At 40.1% G+C, this 27447-nt stretch overlaps 1 protein-coding gene across 3 annotated transcripts in view; it reads left to right on the top strand.

The window, feature by feature from the left end:
- The first annotated feature begins 7641 nt into the window (after positions 1 to 7641).
- Positions 7642 to 27447, top strand: part of slc36a4 (solute carrier family 36 member 4) — a 270519-nt gene continuing 250713 nt past the window's right edge. Inside the window, exons 1-3 of one of the 3 annotated variants that reach the window (XM_072263375.1) lie at positions 7642 to 8139; positions 20918 to 21041; positions 24271 to 24361. In XM_072263375.1, the coding sequence (XP_072119476.1) occupies positions 8118 to 8139; positions 20918 to 21041; positions 24271 to 24361 (237 nt within the window). In that variant the 5' untranslated portion in view covers positions 7642 to 8117. The remainder of the gene's footprint in view (positions 8140 to 20917; positions 21042 to 24270; positions 24362 to 27447) is intronic. The other 2 variants (XM_072263376.1, XM_072263378.1) reach the window with 2 other exon arrangements.

Here is a 27447-nt window from a genome sequence, read left to right as displayed (position 1 = left end):
GTAGAATCTAAGGAGAAGTGATGAGAATTGGAAGAGAAAAATAAACGGGATAAATGTAGAATTAATGCCAATATGTGGTTGATGATTCAGGCGAATTCAGAGGCCAAAGGCTCTGTCTCCATGCTGTGTATCTTTATGACATTTTGAAGAGGAGGGGCTTCATCTCATTTCTGACTGAGATATCTTTACACTAACACTGAAAAAATGCAGATTAACGAGTCACATTTCTAAATATGTCAGGAGACTTTGGCCTCAATGTTTATGGCAAGATAGGGTAGGATGTGGTGAGGCTAAGAACAAGGAAATAATTCAGCAAACTGTATAATATAAATCTTGTTGAAATTAATGGCAGCCCCTCAATATTTTATTATTCTGTTATCTATTTGACCAAACTAACTGTCTGCCCCAGCAGTTTGAGGCACTTCGTTTTATTAAATATCTTTCGATAATAGAGTATCCCTTCACCACTCCATTTAATTCTAAGTCTCACATTCTTACTTAAATCCTTTCAGTCACAATAATGATACAATACAGAAGAAACATACTTAGGTGATGGTTTGGTTTAAATAAAGCAAATCATTTCATAACATGACAGAAGAGTTTGGTACTGGATCAGAATTGATAAAAGCAGGAAGTTTTCTTGAACAAGGGACCTCAAATAAATTGAGAGGATTTAAAGGACAAAGAGGTCAAAGCCAAAATCAAGTTCATTGTCATATGCATGATTTCATAAATGCACAGGTACAATGAAAAATTTACTTGTAGCAGCTTCACAGGTACATAGCATTACAGACAGAATATTCACAGAAAAACTTAAATTGAACATTTATTTTACAAAATTATAGAAGAACATGATTAGAACAAATCAAAACCTTCATTGTAGTGCAAAGTGATGAAAGTGATCTTAGCATTGCCATACCTGGGTGGCAGAGGAGTGAGATAGATCAGCTGGCTGAGTGCTGTCATAGCAACAACCTTGCACTCAACGCCAGTAAGAGCAAGGAAATGATTATGGACTTCAGGAAGGGTAAGACGAGGGAACACACATCAGCCCTCATCGAGAGATCGGCGATTTCAAGTTTCTGGGTGTCAACATCTCTGAGTATCTATCCTGGGCCCAACATATCGATGCAGTTACAAAAATGGCATGGCAGTGGCTATATTTCATTAGGAGCTTGAGGAGATTTGGTATGTCACCAAAAACACTGGCAAATTTCTACAGATGTACCATTGAGAGCATTCTAACTGGGTGTGTGTGTGTGTGTGGGGGGCATGGTTTGCAATGCACAGGATCAAAATAAGCTGCAGAAAGTTGTGAAAAACTTAATCTGCTCCATCATGGGCACTGGCCTCCCCAGCATTCAGGAAATCACCAAGGAGTAATGCCTCAAAAAAGAAGGCATCCATCATTAAGAACTCCAGTTGCCTGTGACATGCCCTCTTCTCATTGCTGCCCTCAAGAAGGAGGTGGAGGAGCCTGAGTCATGCATTCAAAGACTCAGGAATAGTTTCTTCTCCTCTGCCAGCCGATCTCTGGATGAACATTGAACGCATGAACACTATTACACTATATTTTTTCCTTTTTTGCACTACTTATTTAATTTAACTTTTTAAATATATATTTACTTCTCACTGTAATTACGTATTCTATTATTACGTATTGCAATGTACTGGTGCAGCATAACAACAAATTTCATGACATATGCCAGTGATATTAAACCTCTTTCTGATCCTGATTTGGACTAGGGTTGTGCCAGTTAGTTCAAGAACCAAATGGCTGAAGGGAAGTAGCTGTTCTTGAACCTGGTAGTGTGGAACTTCACGCTTTTGTGCTTCCTACCCAATATGAGAAGGAGGCATGGGAATCTCTCATGATAGATATTGCCTTCTTAAGGCAGTGCCTCCTGAAGGTTCCACTTAGTACTGGGGAAGGATGGTCCTGTGAATTATTGGGCTGTGTACACAGCTAGCTTGTTACGTTCCAGCTCACTCAGATTGACATAGAATACAGATCAGTATAGAGTGCAGGAGAAGCTTGTGTACGTGGAGTTGAGAAGCTGCAAGATTCGTTTCAGGGATTATGGAAGAAACTGTGACAGCAGTCTAGATTTTTCCCAACATATTCAGAGAATATGGACATCGCTGGTGAGCTAATGGCTTATAATTACTTATATAGTCCCAATATTTCCCTGTCCCAATAAACTGAATTATGGGAAAACGATTTGACAAACTTGACAAATTAGACTGGGTGCAGCTGCTTACAGGTAAGCCTAGATCCAGCAAGTGAGTCATTTAGATGTGAAATAGTAAGAGGTCAGTGTAACCTTGTTCCCGTAAGGGTTAAGAGTAAAGACTGTTGATGGTTGGATAAAAAAAAAAGAAAAGAAGCATATGGAGATCTAGAGAACTGAAATTAGGAGGTGTCCTTCAAGAGCATAGAAGTGTAGGAGAACTTAGAAAAGGAGGGCAGAGTGGGGATACATCCAGAAGGAAAATGAGTAGGGCAGAGGGAGAGCAGGGAAAGAGTAGGGCGAGTAGGGATCACAGGGGAAATTAGTGTGAGGGTGAGGGGACATAGGAGAGAGGTCTTAACTGAACATTTCTTACCTGTGTTCGCTCAAGAGAAAGATAGTGGAGTTGGAAATTACACCCAGGGGGAATGTTGTTTCTTTAATATTTTAGTAATGTTTGAGTAATATTGTAAATATTTTGTTCAATTAAGCATTCTTTGATGTTTACATGATCATTATGGTCATATGCAAAAGTATGTGAATGACATACAACATCACGCCACTATGTCATACGTGTGTGCCTCACTAAAGTAAGGAAGTGGAAAGTCCACATTATTAGTGTCCCTGCATTTTTCCTTCAATTAGTTTTATGTTTTAGAGTTACAAAACTTTATAGTGGCAACTTTGATTGGCATTGTCAGTTCAGTGATGGGCTTAATGATGCACAGAGAGATTGTTTAGTGTGTGGAATCTTTCAAGAAATCATTCAGAAATGGCTCCTAACTGAAGCACATCTTACATTTAAAAGAGCAGTTGAAATTGCTGTTTCAATGAAAACAGCACAGAGATGAAATTGAGTATCTGTAAGGAATGAAACTGAGCATGAACAAAATTACAACATCTAAACAGAAACCAGCCTAAATGAACAAATTGTGTTACCATTGTGGCAGGAGCTCACAATCATCAGACCAATGAAGGCTTAAAGACAAACCTTGCAGACAATGCAACAAAGTAGGACATCTACAAAGACAGTGCTGGGCATTCAAACATAAATGGACTGCACAGGGAATAGAAAAAGATAAAAAGTCAAGTTGCAGTTTCAAAAGAACACTAACCTGTATGCTGTTGATGAAAAATCTGATAATGTTGAGAGTGACTCCATACTGGGTAGCATTGAGCTTTAACTGTGGAAACTAACATGAGACAAGCAAGATGGCTTTACACCAGAAGAGAACAGAAAATTAATTAAAATAGATACTGGCTCGTCTGTTTCAATCATTCCACAAAATGAGTTTTAATGGCATTTCAAAGATATTGAACTGAAGCCCGCTGATATCCAGTTCAGAACTTATACTGGCGAACAGATAACTCCTGTGGGACAGACATATGTAACAGTGAAATAAAAGAGAACCATCAAGGCACATTGGGCTTGTATGCAGTAAAGACAGAAGTGCCAGCATCGTGGGGACATGAGTGGTTGAGATAGCTTCAGCTTGATTGGAGATCCATCCACTATTTGCATGCCACATCCCTGCAGTAGAGACATCTGAAAGCAAATTAAGAAAGGTACTGAATGATACCTCAACAGTGTTCAACTCAAACATATCAAGGGTAAAATAGTGTTAAATGAAAATGCCACATCCAAGTTTTACAAAGCATATCTGGTTCTTTATACCATCCATGATAAAATAGTCAGTGAGCATGATCCCATGGAGACTGAAGGAATTCTTTCCAAGGATTAGTGGAGCCTATGGGCAATGCCAGTGGTCACAGTCGTCAAGACAAATGGGTCTATCAGGACCTGTGGTGATTTTAAGGTCACCGTTAAGTCAATATTGAAAGTAGATCAATACCCACTGCCCAGGATAGAGGATATTTTTGCAAACCTTTCTGGAGGGAAACACTTCAACAAAGTGCACTTAGCTGAGGCCTATCTACAGATACAGATAGAAGTAGAGTCCAAAATGTTTTTCACCATCAAAACTCACAAACGGCTTTCTTGCTATAATAGGCTTATTTTTGGAGTAGCACCTGTACCTGCAGCCTAGCAGAAAGCCATGGACCAGGTGCTGCAAGACTTCCCAGACACTCTGTCTTACCTGGTTGACATCATTATTACTAACAAGGAGGACAAGGAGCATCCCCAAAATCTCAAGATTGAAAGATTATGGGCTCCGAGTACAATACAATGGATGTGAATTCTTTAAACTGAGCATCACTTACTGTGGTCACACCACTGACAAACAAGAGTTACACAAACGTGCTGAGAAAATTCAAGCAGTTGTGGATGACCCAAGAAAAAAGGACATGTTACAGTTGCAGTACTTTTTAGGATATGTGAATTACTACAACAGGTTCCTGCCAAACCTGGCTAATGTGCTTCACCTGTTAACTCTACTATAGATTGGGAAGAAATGACAATGGACAAAGCAGTATGAAGAGGCTTTCAAAAGAGAAGGGAAATGATGATGTCAGACACTGTACTCACACATTATGACCACATTGTCCGGTGAAGCTTGCCTGTGATGCCTCGCCTTATGGTCTAGGTGCAGTCATGCCACTTTATGAGTGATGGAAGTGAATGGAACATAGCCTTTGCATCACATACCCTTTTTGCTGCAGAAAAAAATTATGCACAAATTGACAGAAAGCCTTTGAGTCTGGTTTTGGGTGTAAAACATTTTAGCTAGTACTTGAATGGGAGAGAGCTTACCCTCATTATTGATCATCAACCACGTGTCCTTTTTCAATCCACAGAAGAGTATTCCACTATCAGCAGCAGCACGAATGCAGAGATGGTCTGTTTCTTGGAGATCACAATTACAAGATTTTATACAAGGGGATTAATAACCATGGAAAAGCAATGACTCCACTTACAATCAGTACACACACCCTCTTTATGGTTGACCCTAATGGGCATGGTTTGTTTAACATTTCCATATTTGGTATTGTTCTCAGCAAGCCAGAGGGAAAAACACCAAAGTCACATTGCCTCGTGGTGTACAGCTGCAAACTAGAGGTCAGCTCCAAGTGGTCTTATGTCTACAGCAGTAGGCTAAAGGGCAACACCAGGATGTTCTGCTTATCCAGGCATTGAGCAATACAGACACACAATTCTACAGTGTCGCAAAGTTATTTACCCAACACAGTTGGCCAAAATCCTTCACGCTCGTTGCTAATGAACCACCAGTCCGCTGAATGGCAATGCCATCTAGTCAAAACATTTTACTTTTTCCTTTGTGCCAGTCAGTTGTTTTGACTGCATGACATTGCTTACTTGTGTTGTGAGCTGCTGTTTGTGTTTGTTTGATGTGAAAAATTCTATACTCTGATTAGAAGTCAAACATTTTAGATGTTCTTATGAGGATTAAGGCGTATCTTTCATCTGGATGCAAAATTAATCTGGTCTATAATAAAGACAAACAAGAAAAAGTTTATGAAATATTAAATATTTTCTTTGTTGTACTGTATTTCATAATACTTGTCAATCAATAAATAAAATCAAAGGTATGTGATTTTTGAATTTTCATTCTAAATATTCATAGTATGCATTATAGAAAAAAGTGCCATGTGGTTATTAGGCCACGTAAAAAATTTCCTTAGAGCAATGGCTGGTCCACACAGCTGTAAAACAAAACAGAGAGGAATGTTGGATATAATTGCCCTGAAGGCACATAAGAGATTCAGATGGAGCATTTCAGTTATGCGGAGAGACTGAATAGGTTGGATTAAATTTCCTTGGAGTAGTGGAAGCTGAGAGGGGATCCAATGAGGAATACAACATTCTGAAAGGCACAGATGGGGTAGGTAGTAGAACACTTTTTCCCCGAGCAGAGGTCTAAGATTGGAGTGCATAGGTTTAGGGTAAAGGGGTTTAGTGGTATTCAGAGGTAAAAGTTTTTTTCATTCCAAGGTTGGTTGGAATCACTGCCTATGTGGAAGGTGGATGCAGGTACTTCAACAGCTATGTTATATGAGTACTTGAATCAGAAAGGCATTATTGTATAGCTATGGACAAGGTGCTGGTAAATGGGATTAGAATAGATGTGAGCTAAATGGCCTGTTTCTATAGTGTATGGTTCTAAATAATATCATAGTACAGTTACAGCAAAGGAGGCTACTCTGATCAGTGAACTTATGCTGTCTCCAATGAGAGCAATCCCATCATTCCTATCTTTCTCCTTCGTTCTACAGTATTTTTTTCTCATTTCAGTGTCACTTCAAATTTCTTCTGAAGGCTTTGTTTGATTGTGTTTCCATTACCCTTACATACCATAGATTCTAGTTCCTACCTACTCTTTGCCTGATGTTGACTGAACAATTGTCAGGGGCTGAGCTGTCCAAAGCCCTTGGTTTAGGCCTCCTCAGAAAGCTCCAGAGAGCATGCAGCTCCCACCTGTCTCCTGATGCACTACTGATAATTATTGAGTCCCATTATGTCTTTTACCAAGCCAAGAGGCTGGATTTATCCTTATACCAGGATAGACATGACAAAGATTTCAATCAGCCAATGCAGCATTGGATGGCTGACTGAAAATTTTCCTGATGGCTGGTAGAAGCTGGCAAATTTTGTCCTGAAAATTTTCTTATGGTTGGAGAGTGAGGAGTATAGTGGAGTACAGCTGGTGAGGTGGGGTAAACAGGAAGGAAGGAAGGAAGAAATAAAGAGCCAGAAGAGGAGAATGAAAAGGAATTGGTTTAGATGCTGCAAGAAAAGGTGGGGGGGGGGGTGTAAGGATTGGAAGGAGGGGAAAGGACAGGAGATGAAATGGAGAAAATCTTCCACCTTTGTATCAGTTTGATAGAAACTACAAATGTCAGATATGGAGCTAAGAATAAGATATAAGAACTTTAGACATGGGAGACATTTAAAAAGATGGGAAGTAAGGGAAACATGGATTAATTGAGACAGATAGTTAAAACCAGTCTGCAGTCTGTATTTGCATCCGTGCTTTTTGTTAGGTTATTCCCTCCTGGACTTCGTTGTGGAATGCTTTAGCGATGTGCTCCTTTACAATTGCACCTTTGAACAGCGACGACACGTAGCTTGCGAAGTTCAATAATGACAAGCTTTTTGCCCCTTGTGCCAAGGTATCGAAGTAACAAAGTAACAATTCCATAACTTTAGCAGAAGTCTGGGAAATTGAGCAAGCAATTAAGTCACTGTGCAAAAGTTGTAACCAAGATCTAGCTAAACAAACTGAAATTAACCAGATGATTAGGCGCGGCTTCCATTAGCAATTTATACCAAACAAGTAGAAAATATGTATAGGAAATAAACTAAACATCTCGTTCAAAGTAATCTTTTGGATATGTTCTGAAAGTACAAAAAGCAGAAAATAACTTCCACGTCCAGTGAAGTTCAGAGACTGAGCAGGGACTGCAAATGCGCATGTTCATAACTGGGGTGAATTTGCGCATGTTTTCTCCCGGATTCGGTTTGAGTTGCTGTTTGCGGTCGGCACAGTGGCCCGTTAGTTAGCAGTTTTAGTAACGCCAGCGTTCGTGGGGCTAGCTTTGTGATTGACACTGCAAGTAGATGATATTTCGAAGTATATCGAGCGAAGGCGGCCGTGTTAACGAAAGGCGCCGCCGCCGCCTCAGCCGTCATTGCTTTGAATTTGCCTCCTCTAGTGTCGTGTCGTGTCTGTGGGAGGGAACGGGATAGGGTTCGGTTCCATTTACTGCTCGCCACTGTCGGTAGGGTTATTTCCTCGCCTTTAGATGAATGACGTTCGTTCCACATTCCAGCATTTGCAGTCTCCTGTGCCCCCGCGGTCCTCTTGCGGCGCCCGTTTCTCCGTTCACTCGCCTAGGATTCTTTTTTGAGGCGAGCCGGGCTGCGGGAGGACGGCTTGTCGTGCCGAGTCGTGGCGTGTCGCCTCTATGGACGCCGGAGACGAGATGGGTGAGTGAGCGGGCGGGTGGGCGGGCGGGCAGCGCTTTTCCCGGGCCAGCCTTCAGGAACCAAGTAATGGCGCCAAGGGGTTGCGACGGCTCAGTCCGAGTCTGGGGCGAGTGTGTTCGTGAAATGAAATGAAGCAGCTTCCAGGAAAACGGGGATTTGGCTAAGAAGGCGGCTGTAGTATCGAATCGTCAATTCCTTGCTTCTGAAGAAACTTCAGCATTTTGTAATCTATTGTCAATGAAACTGGCAGTATTAGGGCATTTAAATTATCTTGCCTCAGTATGTTCTAAATGAATTCGTAATGTTACCCATGTAATTATTGGGAAATAATTGCCTAAATGAGGATTAATCTTAAATAAAACCTTTGATCCGTGTGTTGCGTTGCATTTAGGGCCTAAGCCAATTAAAAATGTCCTGGTTATCAATCATTATTAAAAGGTGTGGCCAGACCGTGTCTTAATGTGAAGAAATGAATGATAAACAACATATGAAAACTGCGATATGGAACAACACTAACGTTGAGTGAAAGAACCAATAAAATCGGTGTCAGACGCAAAATGAAAGCATTTCTGAGACTTTGCACGTCCTTATAAACTATTTCATTATAAGAGTGATAGGAAATAATTTGAATAACTAGGCTGGTGTTTCTTAGTTCCTCATGGAGAAAATTGGTTATCCTCTGACGGTTTTATTTTTAGAACTAGTTTGGTTTTAAAATATATCTCTTAAGTGATAAATTTGTCTTCAAAAATGCAGCTTAAAATGTATTAGATGAGTGGCTGTTATTTATAGTGAATTGATGGGTATTGTATGTTTTCTAAAATGTAGTACTGAATCTCTTAGAAATTAGCTATTTCTGTAATTTTGCTGTACATTCGTGAGATCTTTTCTGCTTGTGATTTGCTTTTTGTAATTGGATGTCAAGCTGGATGGAATGCTGGAAATACTTAATGGGATCAGGCATCATCTGGAAAGAGTTGATGTTTCAGGTTGATCTATTATCTGAACTGAAGTTAAAGAAACATTTTTAATTTGTAGAGAAGAGATGGAGAGATTAAAAGGGTACATCTGTCATCACCAAGACCAAATGATGTAACTGGTGGTGGTGCTGGCTGAGGTAGTGTGGTGAAGTCTTGCTAGATGGATTTAAAGAGGAGATAAATGAAAAGATGAGAGGGGAAAAAATCAAACTGGAACCTATGGAGATCACTACAGATGTTCCTGGCAATCTCAAACAGCAACAGAGTGATTGATAAAACTCTGCAGGTTAGGTAGTGGAAAGAGGAATTGGATTAAATTTCCAAGTGGTTAAATGTTCATTAGATTTGTCCAGGCCTGCAAATTGGAATAGTGGTGTTCCATAAGGGTCCATATGTGTTGGGCCCTGTTCTTTTCACGTTAGTGCAGGGATGTTCACGGCCATGCACTTTGGCAGAAGGAATAAAGGCGTAGACTATTTTCTAAATGGAGAGGAAATTTAAAAAAAAATCAGAGGTACAAGGGGACTTGGGAGTCCTTGTGCAGGATTCTCGAAAGGTTAACTTGTAGGATGAGTCAGTGGTTAGGCATCTGCAATGTTAGCATTCATTTCAAGAGGACTAGAATGTAAAAGCAAGGATGTAATGCTGAGACTTTATAAAGCATTGGTCAGATTGCACTTGGAGTGTTGTGAAGAGTTTTGGGTCCCTTATCTAAGAAAGGATATGCTCATGTCGGAGAGGGTCCAGAGTAGCTTCACAAGAATGATTCCAGGAATGAAAGCGTTATTGTTTGTTGGCTCTGGGCCTGAGTTTCGAAGGACGAAGGGGGTGGGGGACATCATTGAAACCTATTGAAATTGAAAGGCCTGGACAGAGTGCATGTGGAAAGAATGTTTCCTGTAGTGGGAGAGTCTAGCACCAGTGGGCACAGCCTAAGAACAAAAGGATGTCCTTTTAGAACAGGGATGAGGAAAATTTTCATTTACCAGAGGGTGGTGAATATGTGGAATTCATTAGCTGTGGAGGCCAAGTAATTGGGCATATTTGAAGTGGAGGTTGATGAGTTCTTGATCAGTCAGGGCACAGAGAGGGCATGAGAATGGGTTTGAGGTAGATAATAAATCAGACATGAGGGAATGGCCTTTTTCTGCTCTTGTGTCTTGTAGAATAGCTTGTTATCTGAAGTTATTGAATTTGATGTTGAGAACTGTTGAGCTTTCTTATTATAACAGTAAGAAGCCAAAGGCAGATGTTGAAGTAGGAGAGGATGGAGTGTTAAATGAGATAAAGCTGGGTCACCCTCCCTGGCTGAAAGGATTCCACAAAGTAGTCAGGTATTCTACGTCTGGTTTTGCTGATGTTTGGGAAACCATTGTGTCAGCATACACTGATAATTCTAAGTGGGAGTGAAATACTTGTCTGAGGTATTTGGATCCTGGATATATCATCCTCTGATTTTTTTGCCTTTTTAATTTAAAGAGGAGGCACATCTTGTTCTTTCAGCATTTACAATGGACTGTTCCTTTGTGACCCCATGTTCATTTTGCTGCTTCCAGACTTTATTATCTTTCTCTTGAACCATCTTACCACGTGATGGAGGAAATGCAACACCTGCCGTTTTACTTGTTACTCTCCCCAAAGGCAAGGACACAAGCACTCAGTAAAACACTAAGGCTACGTCCACACTACGCCGGATAATTTTGAAACGCCGGTTTCGAGTAAAAACGACAGGCATCTACACTAAGTGTTTTTCAAAATACCTCTGTCCACATTAGACGGATATTTGGGCAAATCTCCTCCACTGGGCATGCGCAGGACACGCAGAAAACAAGCGAAGAGGAAACTGTATACTTGGTGTGCGTTTGTCCAGTTACAGAGTATTAAAACTTAAAAGGAATTGCTCTTGGCTCTCGCGCAGGAGGACTTAAAACTGAAAAAACAAATACTGGAGTGTATGGAGGCAACCGACAGGGAGTTCATGGACAGTATGACCCAGCTGACGGCGAACATTGAAAAACTGACTAACTCTGTTGTATTAATAAAGCACCTTGTTAAGTGTGTAAAACATGACTGTGTCAGTGTTATCTTGTATTTGCATACAATGTTACATTAGGCTGTTACACATCTATTGTTAGAGAAGTACTTGCATAAATAGGTAAACCACCTTCATACAAACAAGGACAGAAAACAGGGCAAAGTGAGTATACTTATTTATTCGGTAAGCTATGGGTCGAAGTATTTGGTGAGTACATTTCTAACTCTTCTAGCTTCAGTCTCGTTGCAGTCTGTTCTGAAATTGTTAGGATCTGCGAAGCGCAGCATCAGATATCACTGTGATGATTGTACGCTCTAGTAGCAATTGTTTTGGCGACAATAAAGTAGTAAGAAGAAGGAGAAAACAATGATATGCCGTGCTGCCGCCATCTGTTCCGGCACGTCATGACAGCGGTTTTAAAAAGCTCCGCTTACCCCGTACACACTGCAATGGATGTTAGGCGTTTTCAGATTTATTCACTCTGGAGACTGTTTCTTAAAATCTCCGTTTTCAGGGGCTAAAAATGCCGGTTCAATGTGGACGGAGGGTCAAAACGAAGAGAAAAAGCTTCGTTTTCAAAATTATCTGGCATAGTCTGGACGTAGCCTAATTGAGAGGGCTGCATTCTGTGCAGTGGGTTTCAGTGTATTGAAAAATATGTGTAGATTGGATGATTGCATTGTAGAATCCTTCCATTGTCTAAGTTTCCATTTGCCTGTCAATTTAATTTTTTGTTGTACTTGCTCTCCTCATCAGTGTTTGGACCACTGTTAGTTGAAGGAACAGGATCTTGTGTTTTTTCTTGGCAGATTATAGTTTCCAGAATTAACATTTGTGCTCAGCAATTTCAGATAACCAGCAATTGTGTTTGTTCCTAATTCACCTGCCGTGTATTTCGAACCTTTTGGTTTTATTTCAGATTTCCAATGTTTAGAGTATCTTAGTTTTTATATATCAAGCTGAAGATAGCCCAGCATTTGTATTGTTAGGGATCTTTGATTATGCGAAAAAGACCTTTTTTTAAACTTTAGTCATGTTGTCAAAAGGACTTCAAGTATTTACTGATCTGCACTTTTTTTTAAATGGAGGTTGTTGAACTTGAATACATGGGCAGGGCAAGCAAGTGCTCCCAAAAGAAAAACTGCTTCCTTGAAATTGAGCTCAACTTGAGACTTTACTACTGTCTGTTGAGACTGCCTTGTTGGACTGGTTGAGGACTTGGATAATTTTTTTAAAATGTACAGAAAATACAAATGTACATAATTTTCTTTACATTCACAGTGACATCTCTGCATTGTGTTGTTAAATCAATGCATTTGTAGTATTGTCAAATAATTTTTTTGAACGAAGTAAACCAATGTTATTTGTGAGACCTCTTCAAAAACTACAAGGCCTTAACACATCCACTCTATCTAGACCTTTCAATGTTCAATAAGTTTCAATGAGATCCTTCATTCTTATAGACTCCAGTGAGTACAGACGCAAAGCTATCAAATGCTCTTCATATGTTAACCCTTTCATTCCCAGAATCATTATCATGAACCTCCTCTGGAACCTGTCCAATGCCAGTATATCCTTCCATAGCTAAGGAACTTAAAACTGCTGTCAGTAGTTCAAATGCAGTCTGACCAATGTCTTAAAATCCACAGCATTACATCTTTGCTTTTGTATTCTAGTCCTCTCAAAATGAATGCTAACATTGCATTTACCTTTCTTAACACTGACTCAACCTATAAGTTAACATTTTGGGAATCCTGCACAAGGACTTCCAAGTCCTTCTGCACCTCTGATTTTTGAATTTTTCCGCATTTAGAAAATAGTCCATATCTTTTATTCCATCTGCCAAAGGGCATGATCATGTACATCCCTACATTATGTCCACCTGCCACTTCTTTGCCCATTCCCTTAATCTGTCCAAGTCCTTCTGCAGACTCCCTGCTTCCTCAACACTGCCTGCTCCTCTGCCTGTCTTTCTGTCATCTACAAACCTGGTCACCAAGCTATCAATTCCTTCATCCAAATCATTGATATACAATTTAAAAAGAAGCAGTCGGAACACTGACCACTGCAGTTCACTACTAGTCACCGGCAGCCAACCACAGAAGGCCCCATTTATTCCTGTTCTTTACCCCCTGACAGTCAGCCAATCTTCTGTCCATGCTTTCCTGTAACACTGTAAGTGCTTATTATGTTCATCTTTCCAACCATTGAAGATAGGACAACTGACCTTGTAAATTCATTTTTTCTGCCTCATTCCCTTCTTAAAGAGTGGAGTGACGTGCAATTTTCCAGTCCTTGGGAGCATTTCAGAGTCTAACAATTCTTGAAAGATCATTAATGCTTCCATAATCTCTTTAGCTATCTCTTCCAGAACACCGGGGTGTACTCCATCTGGTCTAGGTGGCTTATCTACCTTCAGGCATCAGCTCCCCTGGCACCTTCTCCTTAGTAATAGCAATGACACTCACTTCTGCCCCTTGACACTCGTGCATTTCTGGCATTCTGCTAGTGTCTTCAGGTATTTGCAGAATTATTACACAGGAAAAAGCCTTTGTGTCCAGTGGTGGTGTTGTAAATAACTTGAGTTAACAGTGAAATCCTTATTATCTTTCTAGCAAGGTAGCAGTTGGGGGAAGGCACCATGCTCTCCACCAACGGACTCTTCTGCTTTTTCTTTACATTTCCTTATAAACTCGATCACGTGGAGGCAGATTTAATAACCCTTTTGTAACTGTATTATTCATATTTTTCCACAGTTCCTCCCCACCCTCTCCCCAATATTTTCTCTAAGAGCAACTAAGATAGCCTTTAATTATCATCATGCTGTGTGCTTCTGGCTGAGTTTCTATTAGAAATTTAGAAATGGGGAACAGAAAAACAGCTCTCTTATAGCCCTGTATAATCTGTGGCCTTGGCGTAGTGCTATCTGTAGCTCACCACTATTATAGCCAGCATGATGCTGATATACTTTATCAGATGCTTAACAATCTCTCCCAACCACCTCTCAACATATGTATCCATCTGCACCAGTATAGGTTTTTAAAGCTTGCAGAGAGATTTAGGCCGGTTAGAAGAGTGGGCTGAAAGATGGCAGATGGAGTTTAATGCTGATATATGTGAGGTGCTACATTTTGGTTGGACTAATCAAAATAGGACATACATGGTAAATGGTAGGGCATTGAAGAATGCGGTAGAACAGAGGGATCTAGGAATAATGGTGCATAGTTCCCTGAAGGTGGAATCTCATGTGGATAGGGTGGTGAAGAATGCTTTTGCTATGCGGCCTTTATAAATCAGAGCATTGAGTATAGGAGTTGGGATGTAATGTTGAAATCGTTTAAGGCATTGGTGAGGCCAAATTTGGAGTATTGTGTATAGTTTTGGTCACCGAATTATAGGAAAGATGTCAACAAAATAGAGTACAGAGAAGATTTACTAGAATGTTACCTGGGTTTCATCACATAAGTTACAGAGAAATTTGAACAAGTTGGGTCTTTATTCTTTAGAACGTAGAAGGTTGAGGGGAGACTTGATAGAGGTACTTAAAATTGAGGGGGATAGATAGAGTTGACGTGGATAGGCTTTTTCTATTGAGAGTGGGGGAGATTCAAGCAAGAGGACATGAGAGTTAAAGGGTAAAAGTTTAGGGGTAACATGAGGGGGAACTTCTTTACTCAGAGAGTGGTAGCTGTATGGAACGAGCTTCCAGCAGAAGTGGTTGAGGCAGGTTCGATGTTGTCATTTAAAGTTAAACTGGACAGCTATATGGACAGGAAAGGAAGGAGGGTTATGGGCTGAGTGCAGGTCGGTGGGACTAGGTGAGAGTAAGAGTTTGGCACAGACTAGAAGGGCCGAGATGGCCTGTTTCCGTGCTGTAATTGTTATATGGTTAAAGGGCTTTTCTTCTACCACCTTATTGAAAATATTAAGTTGCCTTTTTACCACATTCACATCTTTTGTTTATATAGCTAATTGGATCAACAAAATGGCAGCAGGGCTCATGGCTCAGACCCCTCTGCAAACAACCAGAAGGAAGCCGAAGTCCATGTGGTACTTTATCACCATTTTGGATAAGGATTTTATTTTGATTTGCAAACACCTGTGCAGAATAGGCCCTTCTGGCCTCTTGAGCCTTGCTGCCCAACAATCCCCCAATTTAATCTGAACCTAATCACGGGGCAGTATACAAAAGATCAGTCAGCCGACCAACTGGTACATCTTGCCGGTAAGTTCTAAACTAAGGAACTTACTAACTAAACTAAGGAATTTGCTACAGTCCTTGCTGATGATGACATACTGACATTGGTCCATTCCTAAGTCCAGCACCCCTATGCTTCCTTGATTAATGTTTCTTCAGACGTACAAGTTCATTTCCTCATTTATTTCCACTTTGGAGGGCACATGCTTCTGCAGAGGAATTTTTTTTTATCAAAGCTGCCTTTATACCAGGTTTCATTCAAGGGAAGTGTAAAGGAGCACATCTCTGACACATCAGTGATGACGGAATGGGCACACATCCAACATAAAGTATTATTGGTTTGGGAGGCTACTGCCTGGAATTGCAAGTTATTGTTCCATGCACTAACAATCACACATTGAAGGGAGCTTAGTGGGATCCATTGGGATCCATTAGCAGTCATATCTTGGAGTTTTGCAAATCATGGATTGTCCCATGCCTTGCTGAGTAAGCTTTTTGGGTTATCCATGAAGGGAGTCATTTGAACATTGACCCCAGGCCTTTTGCCTCATATCCCAGCAAAGCGTAAACTCTGCATTGTGCCACCATGAAGCCTTTCCATTGAACACTGTTTTCATGTCTTCTGAATGTTTCATTGCTGATGCCTTGTTGACCGAGGTACAGAGTAGATGCTTATAAAATAAAGTGAGTTTAAAGCGGTGGGGTTGGTTTACTTGCATAATTGGTATCGGCCATCAAAGCCATAATAGGTTGTGCTGTTTAGATGATGATACCAGTGCCATGGAACTATTATGTAATCTGGAAAACGTTGCCTGATCCAAGGCTGTTGCTGAATCAAATTAAAAATTTGTGTGTGATATTGGTGTCAACGATCTTCGCCCACCATGCCATGGGAGCATCGGGTAGCTATTGTTCCACCAGGAAGCATGCCTGTAGGTAATTACTTTCTACGGCTTGAAATTGGACACATCAGTGTGCAGTCCAATTTGCAGCAATGATCCCACCCAAGTAAATTAATTGCTAACTTGGCAGCTATTAGGAATTGGTGCTCTCTTGTGCATCCTTGAATGGTATAAGGTGCTATATTGGACATGGCACTGGTCAGTAATGCCCACCACCTTGACTGGGTTTAAGGATTTCCCTATCGTCGGATAATCACATTCCTTAACAGTGGAGTAGGCTTCCCCAGTACTGATAAGGAGTTCTTTAATTTGGATGTTTATGGTCAGGGAAACTAAAGGTTCCAATGTTGGATGAGTTACTGGGAAAATGTGTGAGAGTGTCTCCTTTTGTGGGGATGGGCCAAATGGATTCTTTACTGTAAAAGGGGCGTGGGTTCCTTGTTGTTAAGCAGAGACATTGAAACAGGCATTTCTTCCTTGTAGTTTTCCTCTCCCTCTACCTCTCCTCTTGGCTTGATCCCTGAATTATCCTGTTGGGCCTGCGTGGGTCTCCTCTGCTCTGTTGCTGATGGTGGATTTGGCATTGGTAGTGCTGTAGTGCAGTCACAACCTCTGCCAAAGGCTCTACCTCCCAGCCAGTATGAGCAGTACAGAGTGGTTTGCTACCTATTTATAATAGTATTAAACAATGCAGGCTCATGCTGATTAGGGCCAAGGCCCAAATGATTATCATATACTTTTCATACACGCTTAACATAATCAACAAACTTGTCTGATTTCAGCAACATGCTATTAATTTTATGCCAGTGCATAATGGATGGAGAACAGTCCTTGACTGCATTGGCAGGGGTTCCCAACCTTTTTGATGCCATGAACTCTTACCATTAACCGAGAGGTCCATGGACCCCAGGTTGGGAACCCCTGCTATGCGGTATTTAGTTCGACGTCTGACACATGGCTCTGACCAGTTTACCCACTTCCATTTCATAGCCCCCATCATCACCTTAATATTCTCCTTGGTGGGATTGTGGCACTTTTGTTAAATATCAGAAACTTTGTTATGTCTTCCTTGGGATTAGTTGTAGATTCTACAATGGCTCTTAATTTGGGTGGAGTCTAGGGATTATAGGTCTAAACAAAATTTCCATCGGGTCCTGAAAAGTGCTCATTGTCATTTAGTATGGTAAGCTATTGGCAACTAAAATATCAAAACATTTACTTTACTTCAATTAAATACAAAATCCAGAGGATGAGAAAGGAAAAAGTGGTGTCCATAAATATAACCAGTTGGGCAGAGGACAAGTACTTCATAGCTGACTTCTTTGAAAAGATGGATAATGCAGATGTTGCAGTTAGGGAAGAATGGTGAAATGGATGGAATACACTTTTTTTAAAAAGGAAGTTTTAACGGATTTAGTAACTTAAAGTGAATGAATCACTAGCAGAGCTGTCCTTTGTCCAACTTTTATGAAATCCAAAGGGGTCCAACTTTTATGAAATCCAAAGGGCTCCAGTTTTTCCTCGGTTATCCCCTGGATTTAATTTATTTTATTTTGAATAAGTACAAATGCAACAAGGCGTCATCACCAGTCACATTTTCCCCTGCCCACCCCTTTCTATTTTCTAGGACTCCCTGGTTTGCTCATTGTTCCCTGACACTTTCTCTGCAATTGTAGAAATTGTCTATGCTATCTCCCTCATCGTCATTGAGTAGCCTGAACAGCCTTTCCTTGGTTATACGCTGAACTTTATGTACTTTTAAAACTGATTTGAGCTAAATAAATTCTCTTTGACTTTACTTGCCAATAATTTTTTTTATAGTTTTGCCATCCAGTCCTCATTTGCTGCCAGCTGCTGCCTCGCTCTTTCCTCTCACCTATTTATACTTGCTATCTTCCACCTACATTTCTCCATCCCGATGCATGTTCTTGACCTGAAACATGACCATTCTTTTTGCATCTATAGATGGTGCCTGACCTAAATCTCCCAGCAATTTTTTATTTGCATCTAGCATCTGCAGTCTCTTGTCTGTATTTTACTGCAATTATCTTATTTTAATCTGCATTTTGATTGGACTATCAAACTGGCAAGGGCATCATAGAAGAGGAATTTGTGGAGCGTGTCAGGGATTGTTTCTTCGTGCACTATTTATTTAGGTAGAGATACAGGCCTATCCAGTCCAACGAGTCACACCACCCAGCAACCCATTGGTTTAACTCTAATTATAGTGACTAATTAACCTACTAACTTGTATGACTTTGGGCTGTGGGAGGAAGCCAGAGGAAACTCATGTGCTCATGGGAAGGATCTACAGACTTCTTACAGATGGTGTCAGAATTGAACTCCGACGCCCTGATCTGTAATAGTCGGCTAACTGCTTTCATAGCATCCTATATGTTGCAGGATTTACCCTGGAGCAGGTGATTGTACATATGCTCATGTATAATGAGGTGGATTAATAAAAATTGTTGGGACTAAGAATCCCGAGAGTAGTAGTGATCACAACATGGTGGACTACAGATACAGTTTGAATCCAAGCACTTGGAGCCCATAGCAATATCTTTAACATTGAGAAGGACCATTATAGTGGTATGAAGTTAGTGTTGTCTAATAGCTAAGGGATAAGTGAGCGTAGAAGGTGAGGCATCTTTTGGACTCATGGCTGGAACGTCGGGGAAAGATGTACATGTGATGAATAGTATGAGCCATTAGTTTGTCACCAACTGAAATTTAGCCCAAAGGCTGGGTTTATAGCATTGTTATAGCTTAAAAAGTTTTTATAAATAGAATATATAAATAGAATATTGGGGTCCAATCAAAGGTGTGTTCTTTCTTGTAGGTTTTTTGAAATTGCAAGTCACTGCTGGATGTTCAGAGCATCAGGTACTGCAGGACAATCTCATCAGAGAGTTTCTTGATAGCAATGGAGCTGGACTTATTGTGTATCGTCGTTGTGCTGTTGGGTGGCCTTGTGTACCATTGTGTCGAGATGGTGTGCGAGTGGTTATTTTGGATGTTTTTATTGAGATTGCAAGGTCTTGTTGGACATTGATACCGTACAATACTGCAAGTCCATTCATTGGCAAGTCTGACAGCGGGTGAGTTTGAGTTGTGGTGAGGACTTGGCCTTGGCTGTGGGGTTGTCCTGGACGTAGTGGTCTGTTGCAGCCGCCCATCGGAGAGAGCAGGAGCCTCTGTAGGGCATGCTGGAATCGTGCTGGTTTGGGCGCTGCCCTCTGCTGTTTGATTGGTGGAAGAACAAGCTGGACAGTCATGCCAGTCAGGGACTTGGGCTATATTAAATTTTCTTTGTGACTTTGTGTTTCTGATACTGTAACCATTTGTGCTGCTTGCTGTATGCTGTTGGTAATGTGTTTTGCACCTTGTCCCCAAAGGAACTCAGTTTTGTTTGGTTATATTCATGCATGGTTGAATGATAGTTGAAGTTGAACGTGAACTTGGACTTGAATACTAGAAACCTGATTGAATGCATAAGGTGGTGTGACGCCAAACCAAGCTATTGGATGATTGATGCTAATGAGAGAGATAAGAGAGACAATGGAGAAACATTCAAAATGCTAATGAGAGGAGAGAAGGATTAACGGAAAAGAAACACACTTCAGAATATTGACAGACTGGTTGCTTTGAACCTGAACTGTTTGAAGTTTGATGGACAGGCGATACCCCAGCAGGGGGATAAAAAGAGCAAGTTCGCTAAGGCACGACACACCACGAGACAACGAGACCCTGGAAAGTGCGGTGTGCCCCCACAAGTGGTGGGAGTTTGGAGGTCTGGTTTGTGGGAACCAACCATAGGCTCACAGGGTGTAAAGGTATGATCAGTGGGAACCTGGTGTGTGTGTCCACCCTTGCCTGGGTGCTGGGTTCACCGCGGAAGAACGATCGCATCCGGAACGGAGGGGTCACAGTCGGTGACCACAGCGGGATAGAAGACATCAATGGTCTACCTGAACCAAATTGCACCCCCCCCCCCCCAGTGGTACAACAGCGATTACTGCGAACTGCACTAAGCTGAAGTGAACTGTGCGTCACTTAAGACTGATCATTTTACCCCTAGGCTGCGATAGAGCTTGGTTGATTCCTATTACCCTAGTTCTGTGTATAGGTGTGTATTATCATTACTAACCTGTTACATTTATATCCTTACGATTAGAGCACTATTATTTGTTTCTTTAATAAAACTTTATTAGTTCCTAGTAATCCAGACTCCAAACGAGTGTTCCATTTCTGCTGGTTTGGCAACCCAGTTACGGGGTATGTGACAGTGGAAATAATTATTGAAAGAAATTAAGAGTTTCAAAAAATGACATTGTAGGTAAAACATGCTGTTGGTGGTTAGGATATCCAACTACTTCTGCTTTCCTGGAGCATCATGTGACATCATTTCAGTTGCTAATTTTTTTTGTTTTTTGGTTGCTGCTAAGTTTGTCATTCTACTGCATTTAGTGGATTTACATCTTCCATAAATGTAATTTTCTGCATTCCAGATAATTCTAGTACATAATTATCTACTTCCATACACTTCAACCCAAATTTTGACCAGAACAATACTGTGTTTGTCTTGTAATTGTGGAATGCATAAATCCAAATTACAGAAGTACTGAATAATTAAAAATTGTGTAATATGCTTTTGGTGTTGCAGACATGGAAGTTATGAATCCTCTAATAGAAGTAACCCACACTTCTGAGGAAGTGTCTGAGGAAGAGCAGGAATCTGAGTTAACAGGTTTGCATTTGCGGCAAACTGGGGATGAACAGGGCATATCGTAAGTACTTGTTACCTTAATTTAGTTTTCAGTTGTAATACGGTTCTTTAAAACACTCCTTTATACTGAAGGAAGGATTGATTTTATCTTATATTATTGTTTCCTAACACTTCACATCCTGAATACCATACCACATTAGCTGGTGAAGCTTTAGACTGACCTGTTAAGAGATGGTCTCTTTCTTTCTTCAAAGTTTTTTTTGTAGGTGTTTTAAAATATATTTGCTCAGAGACCAGAGTTGGTTTTGGATAGATTTGAGAGTATCAGTGAAGATGTAGAAAGCCAAGAAAGAATTGTTGGACGATATGCTAAAATTGTTTTTAAAAAACCCCTGTAGTTTAAGTAAGATTGTTCTCTATGCTGTATAAATGTTTTGGTTTTCCTATGATCTCAAAAAAAAATGTCAGTTGTTTTTTTTTGGCTACTGGAGTGATGTTTGGGCAAAGGTGAAATAATATATAGTTCAAGTTGTTGACTGATTTAAATATCTGAAAATATTGAAGTATAGTATTTAAATTTCAGACTACAATAGATCATTGCTGAGTTAATGTTCTCCACGTCAAGTATTAAATGCGGTGTGTGTATTAGATGTTTAATCTAACAGATATGAAAATTGCTGATTTGTGCAGGGTGGAGTGCGGGGCAGAGTTGATACTTCCTACCTGGATGTCAAGAAATTTTTTGACAAGTTTTGTACCAAAAGTCATATTCAAAAATTAAGTGTATCATTGATGGAAACTTGGCTTTAAAGCAGAATGTGGTCAAAGTCAAAAGTAATGCCAGGGATTGCATTTAGTCCCCTTTATTATATCAAATTGTGCAGGGTATAATCATGTTCTTCAGATTTCTGCATGAGCCCCATTGAATGGAGCCATTATTCAATGACTAACTATACAAACAGAAGGCTGGTTCAAATGGTTTTGAAGTGTATAGACGGTATCTAGTGGATCGTATATTAAGTTGTTTCTATTTGATTTAGGGGAAAACCATTTCAAGGTAAGAGCTGGTCACTTGGATACTAATTTTCTGTTGTGTGTGTGTGAAGAAGTCTTAGCTTTTGATACAATGGATAGTTGAGCAGATTAATCTTTCAAAATGGTGTCTCCCCCCCCCCCCAACACTTCCTCCTCCAGTTGGAATAAATACTGTACTTCTCTGTGTTAAGAAGTTTTTGCTTGTTTCTAGCTATGAACAAAAGAGATTAAAAAGCACTGAAGCAGGGATTTTAAAATCAGTTCCAGCAAAAACAGGTGTTCAAGCACAATGTTGCAAGTGCATGTTTTTGCCAGTTGACGAAGTAGTACTGGGAGTTCTTAAAATGATTTGATGTGAAGAAGGATGGTGCATTCACTTTTGCTTTGGGTAAAGATAGATTATAGAGCTTGTTGCCAAGTAGCTTTATTTGGAGAACTTCACTCTGTAGACTGAAGCAAGGGCAATCATCTGTGGACAGTAAAAGTTGGCCTGGTCAGTGGTACTGTCAGATCAGATAATGATTTGCATGCTGATTTTTGTGCGGAGGGGTGGGGGGGCAGATTTGATATTTTCTACCTGGATGTCATCATTGTTTCTCCAAAATTGCATGAAATGGCTAATTTCTTACCTCATTACATGAAGTCATTTTGTTCTTTATAAAATTTAAATAATGCCTTCAACAATTATAAGCTACTAGGTTATATTTTTGGCCCTTCAGGCGCTCCAGTAAATTTGTGTGTCTATAAGCTGCTACTTGATGTGACTAGCACGATTGTAACTGGTGGAAGATCATTTCTGTATAGCAAATGTTTAATTCCAGAATATGGTTATATTCCCTGTGATTCTGGTAGTCTGTAGTCAGCATCCTCAAGATGTATGTGTAACTCATAATTGACCAAAATTGACACATGCTATCAGCAGTAAGAGACTGCGGGCCTTTTGTGTAGCTTTAGTTTACAAATCTGGTAGTAGACTGAAAAGGCTGTGATAGACATAAGCCTTATTCATGCAACTTCCTGACAGTCATTTAGTAATGCAGCATGGAAACTCACTGGTTCTGACTAAGCTGACCACCTAAGTTGGTCCTGATTTACTACACAATATAATTTTACACAACACCCACCGCTTGAAGAGGTTCCTTTTTAAATCTTTCCTCTCAATTTACACCTAAGACCTAGTTTCTGATTCCTTTTCTCTGGGGAAAACAGCTTTGGATTTGTCTTGTCAATGCCCCTCATGATTATATACACCTCTGCAGACATCTGTCTCGAATGCTGCAGTGAATAAAATCCAAACCTGCTCAACCTCTTCCTATAATCGGGTCCTTGAGTTCTGGCAACATTATTGTAAGTCTTTTTTTGAAACTCTTTCCAGTTAAATTACATATTTACCCTAACAGGTTAACCAAAACTGTACACAATACTCTCATTTGGCCTCATCAACATCTTGTACAACTGTAACTTCTCAACTCCTATAATCAGTGCTCTGTCTCAGTAAGGGTAATGTGCCAGACACTGCTTTTCACACCCTGTCTATTTGTGATGCTACTTTCAGGGAAACTGATTTGGCGTTCTTATCTCTGTACAATAATTTTGGATTACTTCCCCATAACAGCTCCTCAGTGAAACTTGTTGACGTAGAGCTAATTGGAATATTTGGGTCAGGAATATTTGGGCTTTAACAAGAGAAAAACTGGACACAGAAGGAATTTTCACAAAGAAAGATGTTAGTATCAATCATTTCAGGCCTGTTTGTATTATTTATTAAAAGGAGGTGTGTGTGTGTGTAAGTAAACAAACAAACCTGGGTAGACTTTGAAAGTAAATGACAAACAGGTTTGAAATATTTTGAATTATACTTTGAAGAATTTTTGAAATTTTTGGTGATATTGCTTATAATATTTCATTATGCATTGGTAGGTATCAGTTTCAGTAAATGTTGAAACAATGCTCTGAATTGTACTGCTTTGAACCTTGGTTGGCCTTGTCCAGATGTCACTTCAAAAGCAAAAGTAATTGTTTTTAGTAATTTAGAGACATTTTGTAAATGGATATTGTTATCTGATGTTCATTGACATGCTCATTGCTGATTTTCTGCCTTCTCTAACCTGCACAAATTCAACTAATACGGGTCTTTGTCAGGTGCCCCTCTAAGGAAATCAGCAAAGTCTAAATTTAATAAAAATGTTATTTTATCAAGTGAAGTATTGGTACATTAAAGCAAATGATGATCAGTTATTTTGTTTTTGTTACAGGTTCACACAAACATTAATTCATTTGTTGAAGGGAAATATTGGAACTGGACTGTTAGGTTTACCACTTGCAATAAAAAATGCAGGGCTTATGGTAAGACCTACTGTGTAGTATTTAAAGAGATTTTGTTTTGAAAATTTGTATTTTTGCTGAATAGATCAAGAAGAATTACATTTTATTTCAATAATATTTGCATGCTTCAGCCAAGTTAAATAATGTTTATGAGCTCTTAACTTTCTGAACTTCGTATGATACCATTAGCATTTTCATCCATGAGATGTTTTATGATTTGACACTTTGTAGAAAGCATTGAATCCTGTCTAAAATAGGTTTGAAATTCAAACACGTAAACTAAAAAGGTTGCTATGAATCAGAAAACTTTAACCAAAAAATAATGCAAAAGGAATTTGTGTTTGAAGTTCAAGTAATTTAAATTAATTTATTATTTCGTATTCAAGATTGTGATGTTATTAAGAAAGGGTATTCTACCTTGGTTTAAAAATTGCTTGGGGTGTATTATAGCTTCAGAAAGTCAAAAAACATTTGTTACTGTTCAATTTGACAACTGGACAGCTTGGTAGAGGTGACCTTTACAAGAGGGATGGCTTGCAGTTGAATTGTTTGGGAATGTGTGTCCAAGTGAGGAAATTTGCTTTTGCCACTAGGGACAGTTCAGACTGGGTCTGCAGGAGTAGGGTAGGACTTCAGAAGTGAAGTCGGTGAGAAGACAGGTCCATGCAACAACCGAAGAGTGTAAGCCTAGCAATCAAAATGGCCATATTGATAGTTAAAGAGCAGATAGGACCACTGATCCTTTGGGATGCCACGATAGTGTAGCTGTGAGCATGGTGGTATTACAGCTCAGAGTGTTCCCGAGTTTGGAGTTCATTTCTGGTGCTATTCTGTAAGTTCTGTACCTTCACCCCGTGGACTGTGTGTGCTTTCCCTGGGTCCTTGGGTTTCCTCTCACTGTCTGAAGATGTATTGGTTAGTAGGTTAATTGATCATTGTAAATTGTCCCTTGATTAGGTTAAGGTTAATTGTGCTTGTCAGGGGTTGCTGGCAGCTTGGCTGGAAGGGTCTACTCTGCCCTACACCACTAAATAAATGGCTCCTTTGCCTAGTCCCATCTACCTGCGTCTGGACTATATTACTCCAAATTACTCCAAATCCCTCCAATCTATGCACCTATCCAAAATATTCTTAATTTTAAAAATGGAACCCATATTTACCTCTTCCAGTAGCTCATTCTACACTCACTACCCTCTGAGTGAATAAGGTTTCTTTCAGATTCCATTTAAATATTTTGCGTTTCACCCCAAACCTATGGCCTGTAGGCCTATTCTCATCCAATCTGAGGGGGGAGAAACCTATATACATTCACTATAAATAATATGCTTCATAATATTGTATACGCTCAATATTGTATACCTCTAAGATTTCCCCCTCATTCTCCTCTTCTCCGGGGTAAAGCCCTAATCTGTTTAACCTTGCCCTGTAATTCCGGTCCTCAAGTACTGGCGACATCCTTGTAAATTTTCTCTGCCATTTCAAGCTTTTTTTTTTAAGAGGTTGGAAGGGATAGAGTTTGTCAAATAGTGATGGAAAAAAATAGAACATGACCACAGGGTGATGTCCTGAACTAGAATAGGGCCAACTTTGAGGATATTAGTTAGGATCTAGCTGGGATTGACCGGGTGACTCTACTTAAAGGCAAAGAAACAGTTGGCAAGTGGTAGGTATTAAGCAAATTCATATGTAGAGTCCAAGGACAGTATGTTCCTGTTAGGGTGAAGGATAAACATACCAAGTTCAGGAGATATTGAGACTGATCAAGAAAAAGAAGGAAGTGTACATCTTTTTTAGGCAGCTGAGTATGAATGAATCCCTCAACGAGTATGAAGAAGTTTAAGAACAGGCTTAAGAGGAAAATCAGGAGGGCAAAAAGAGGGTGTGGGATGGTTTTGGCAGGCAAGGTTAAAGGTAACCCCAAGAAGTTTCTCAGCTCTATTAACAGTAAAAGGAAGGATGATGTGGGTGAAACTAGGTCTTCTTAAAGACCATCGTGGCCGCTTATATGCAGAGCCACAGGAGTTGGCTGAGATATTTATGGTAATATTTAATTCTCTTCAGTGTTTACTCAGGAGAATATCATGGGTGCTAGAGAAATTAGGGTAGTAGTAGTGTTGGATTATATGCAAGTTGCAAGGAAGGAGATATCTGTAGCCTTGAAGTGCATTACGGTGGGCAAATCCCCAAGGCTTGACCAAGTGCAACCCTAGACTTCAGGGCAGCCAGGGAATAAATCATGGAGGTGCTGTTCGAGATATTTGCTTTGTTAATAGCTGGGTGGTGGTGTCCCAGAAGATTGGACGGTGGCTACTATTGTTCCATTGTTCAAGGATAGGTCAAGTAATTACAGGCTGGGGAGATTGAGTTCAGTTGTAGGGAGTATACTGGCGGGAATTTTGTGGGACACATTTGTGGGCCTGATCAGGAATAGACAGCATGGCTTTGTACATTGGATGTCATATGACGTCTTTTTGAGTTTATTGAAGAGGTAACTGAGGAGATAAATGAAGATAGGAGAGTGAATATTGTCTGTATGGACTTGTGCCTTTGACGAGATCCCACATGGCAAGCTGCTCTGAAAGGCCATTGCATTTAGGGAGCTAGTGGAGTCGATTCAGAATTAGCTGGATAAGAAGCCGAGTGTGATGGTTGAAAATCGATTCTCTGACTGGAGGCCTGTGATTAGTGGGGTGCTCTGGGTCAGTGTTGGGACCTCTAGTTCATTATATAACTGATTTGGGTAAGAATGGATTTAACTTGATTCGTGTTTGTTGGTGATACTAAGTTGGGGGTCTTGTTGATAGTGGAGAAGGTTACATGAATTACAGAGGTCTTGATCAGTTAGAGAGAAGGTGTGAAATACAATAGAGATTTATAAGGATACTGCCTGGGCTAAAAGACATGAATTGTAGGGAGAGGTTGGCCATGCTAGATCTTTACTCCCTAGAGTGCTTGAAATGAGGGTGACTGTATAGAAGGTTATAAAATCATAAGGGGCATGGATATGATGCATAGTCATCGTCTCTTCCCCAGGGTTTGGGAGTCCAAAACTAGAGAGCACAGATTCAGATAACAGGAGAGAGATTTAAGAGGCGTGAGGTATTTTT

The sequence above is a fragment of the Mobula birostris genome, chromosome 7 (assembly GCF_030028105.1).
Source record: "Mobula birostris isolate sMobBir1 chromosome 7, sMobBir1.hap1, whole genome shotgun sequence".
In the NCBI taxonomy this organism is placed as follows: domain Eukaryota; kingdom Metazoa; phylum Chordata; class Chondrichthyes; order Myliobatiformes; family Myliobatidae; genus Mobula; species Mobula birostris.
The sequence above is the reverse complement of the archived record's forward strand: the minus strand, read 5'-3'. Positions and strand labels throughout refer to the sequence as shown.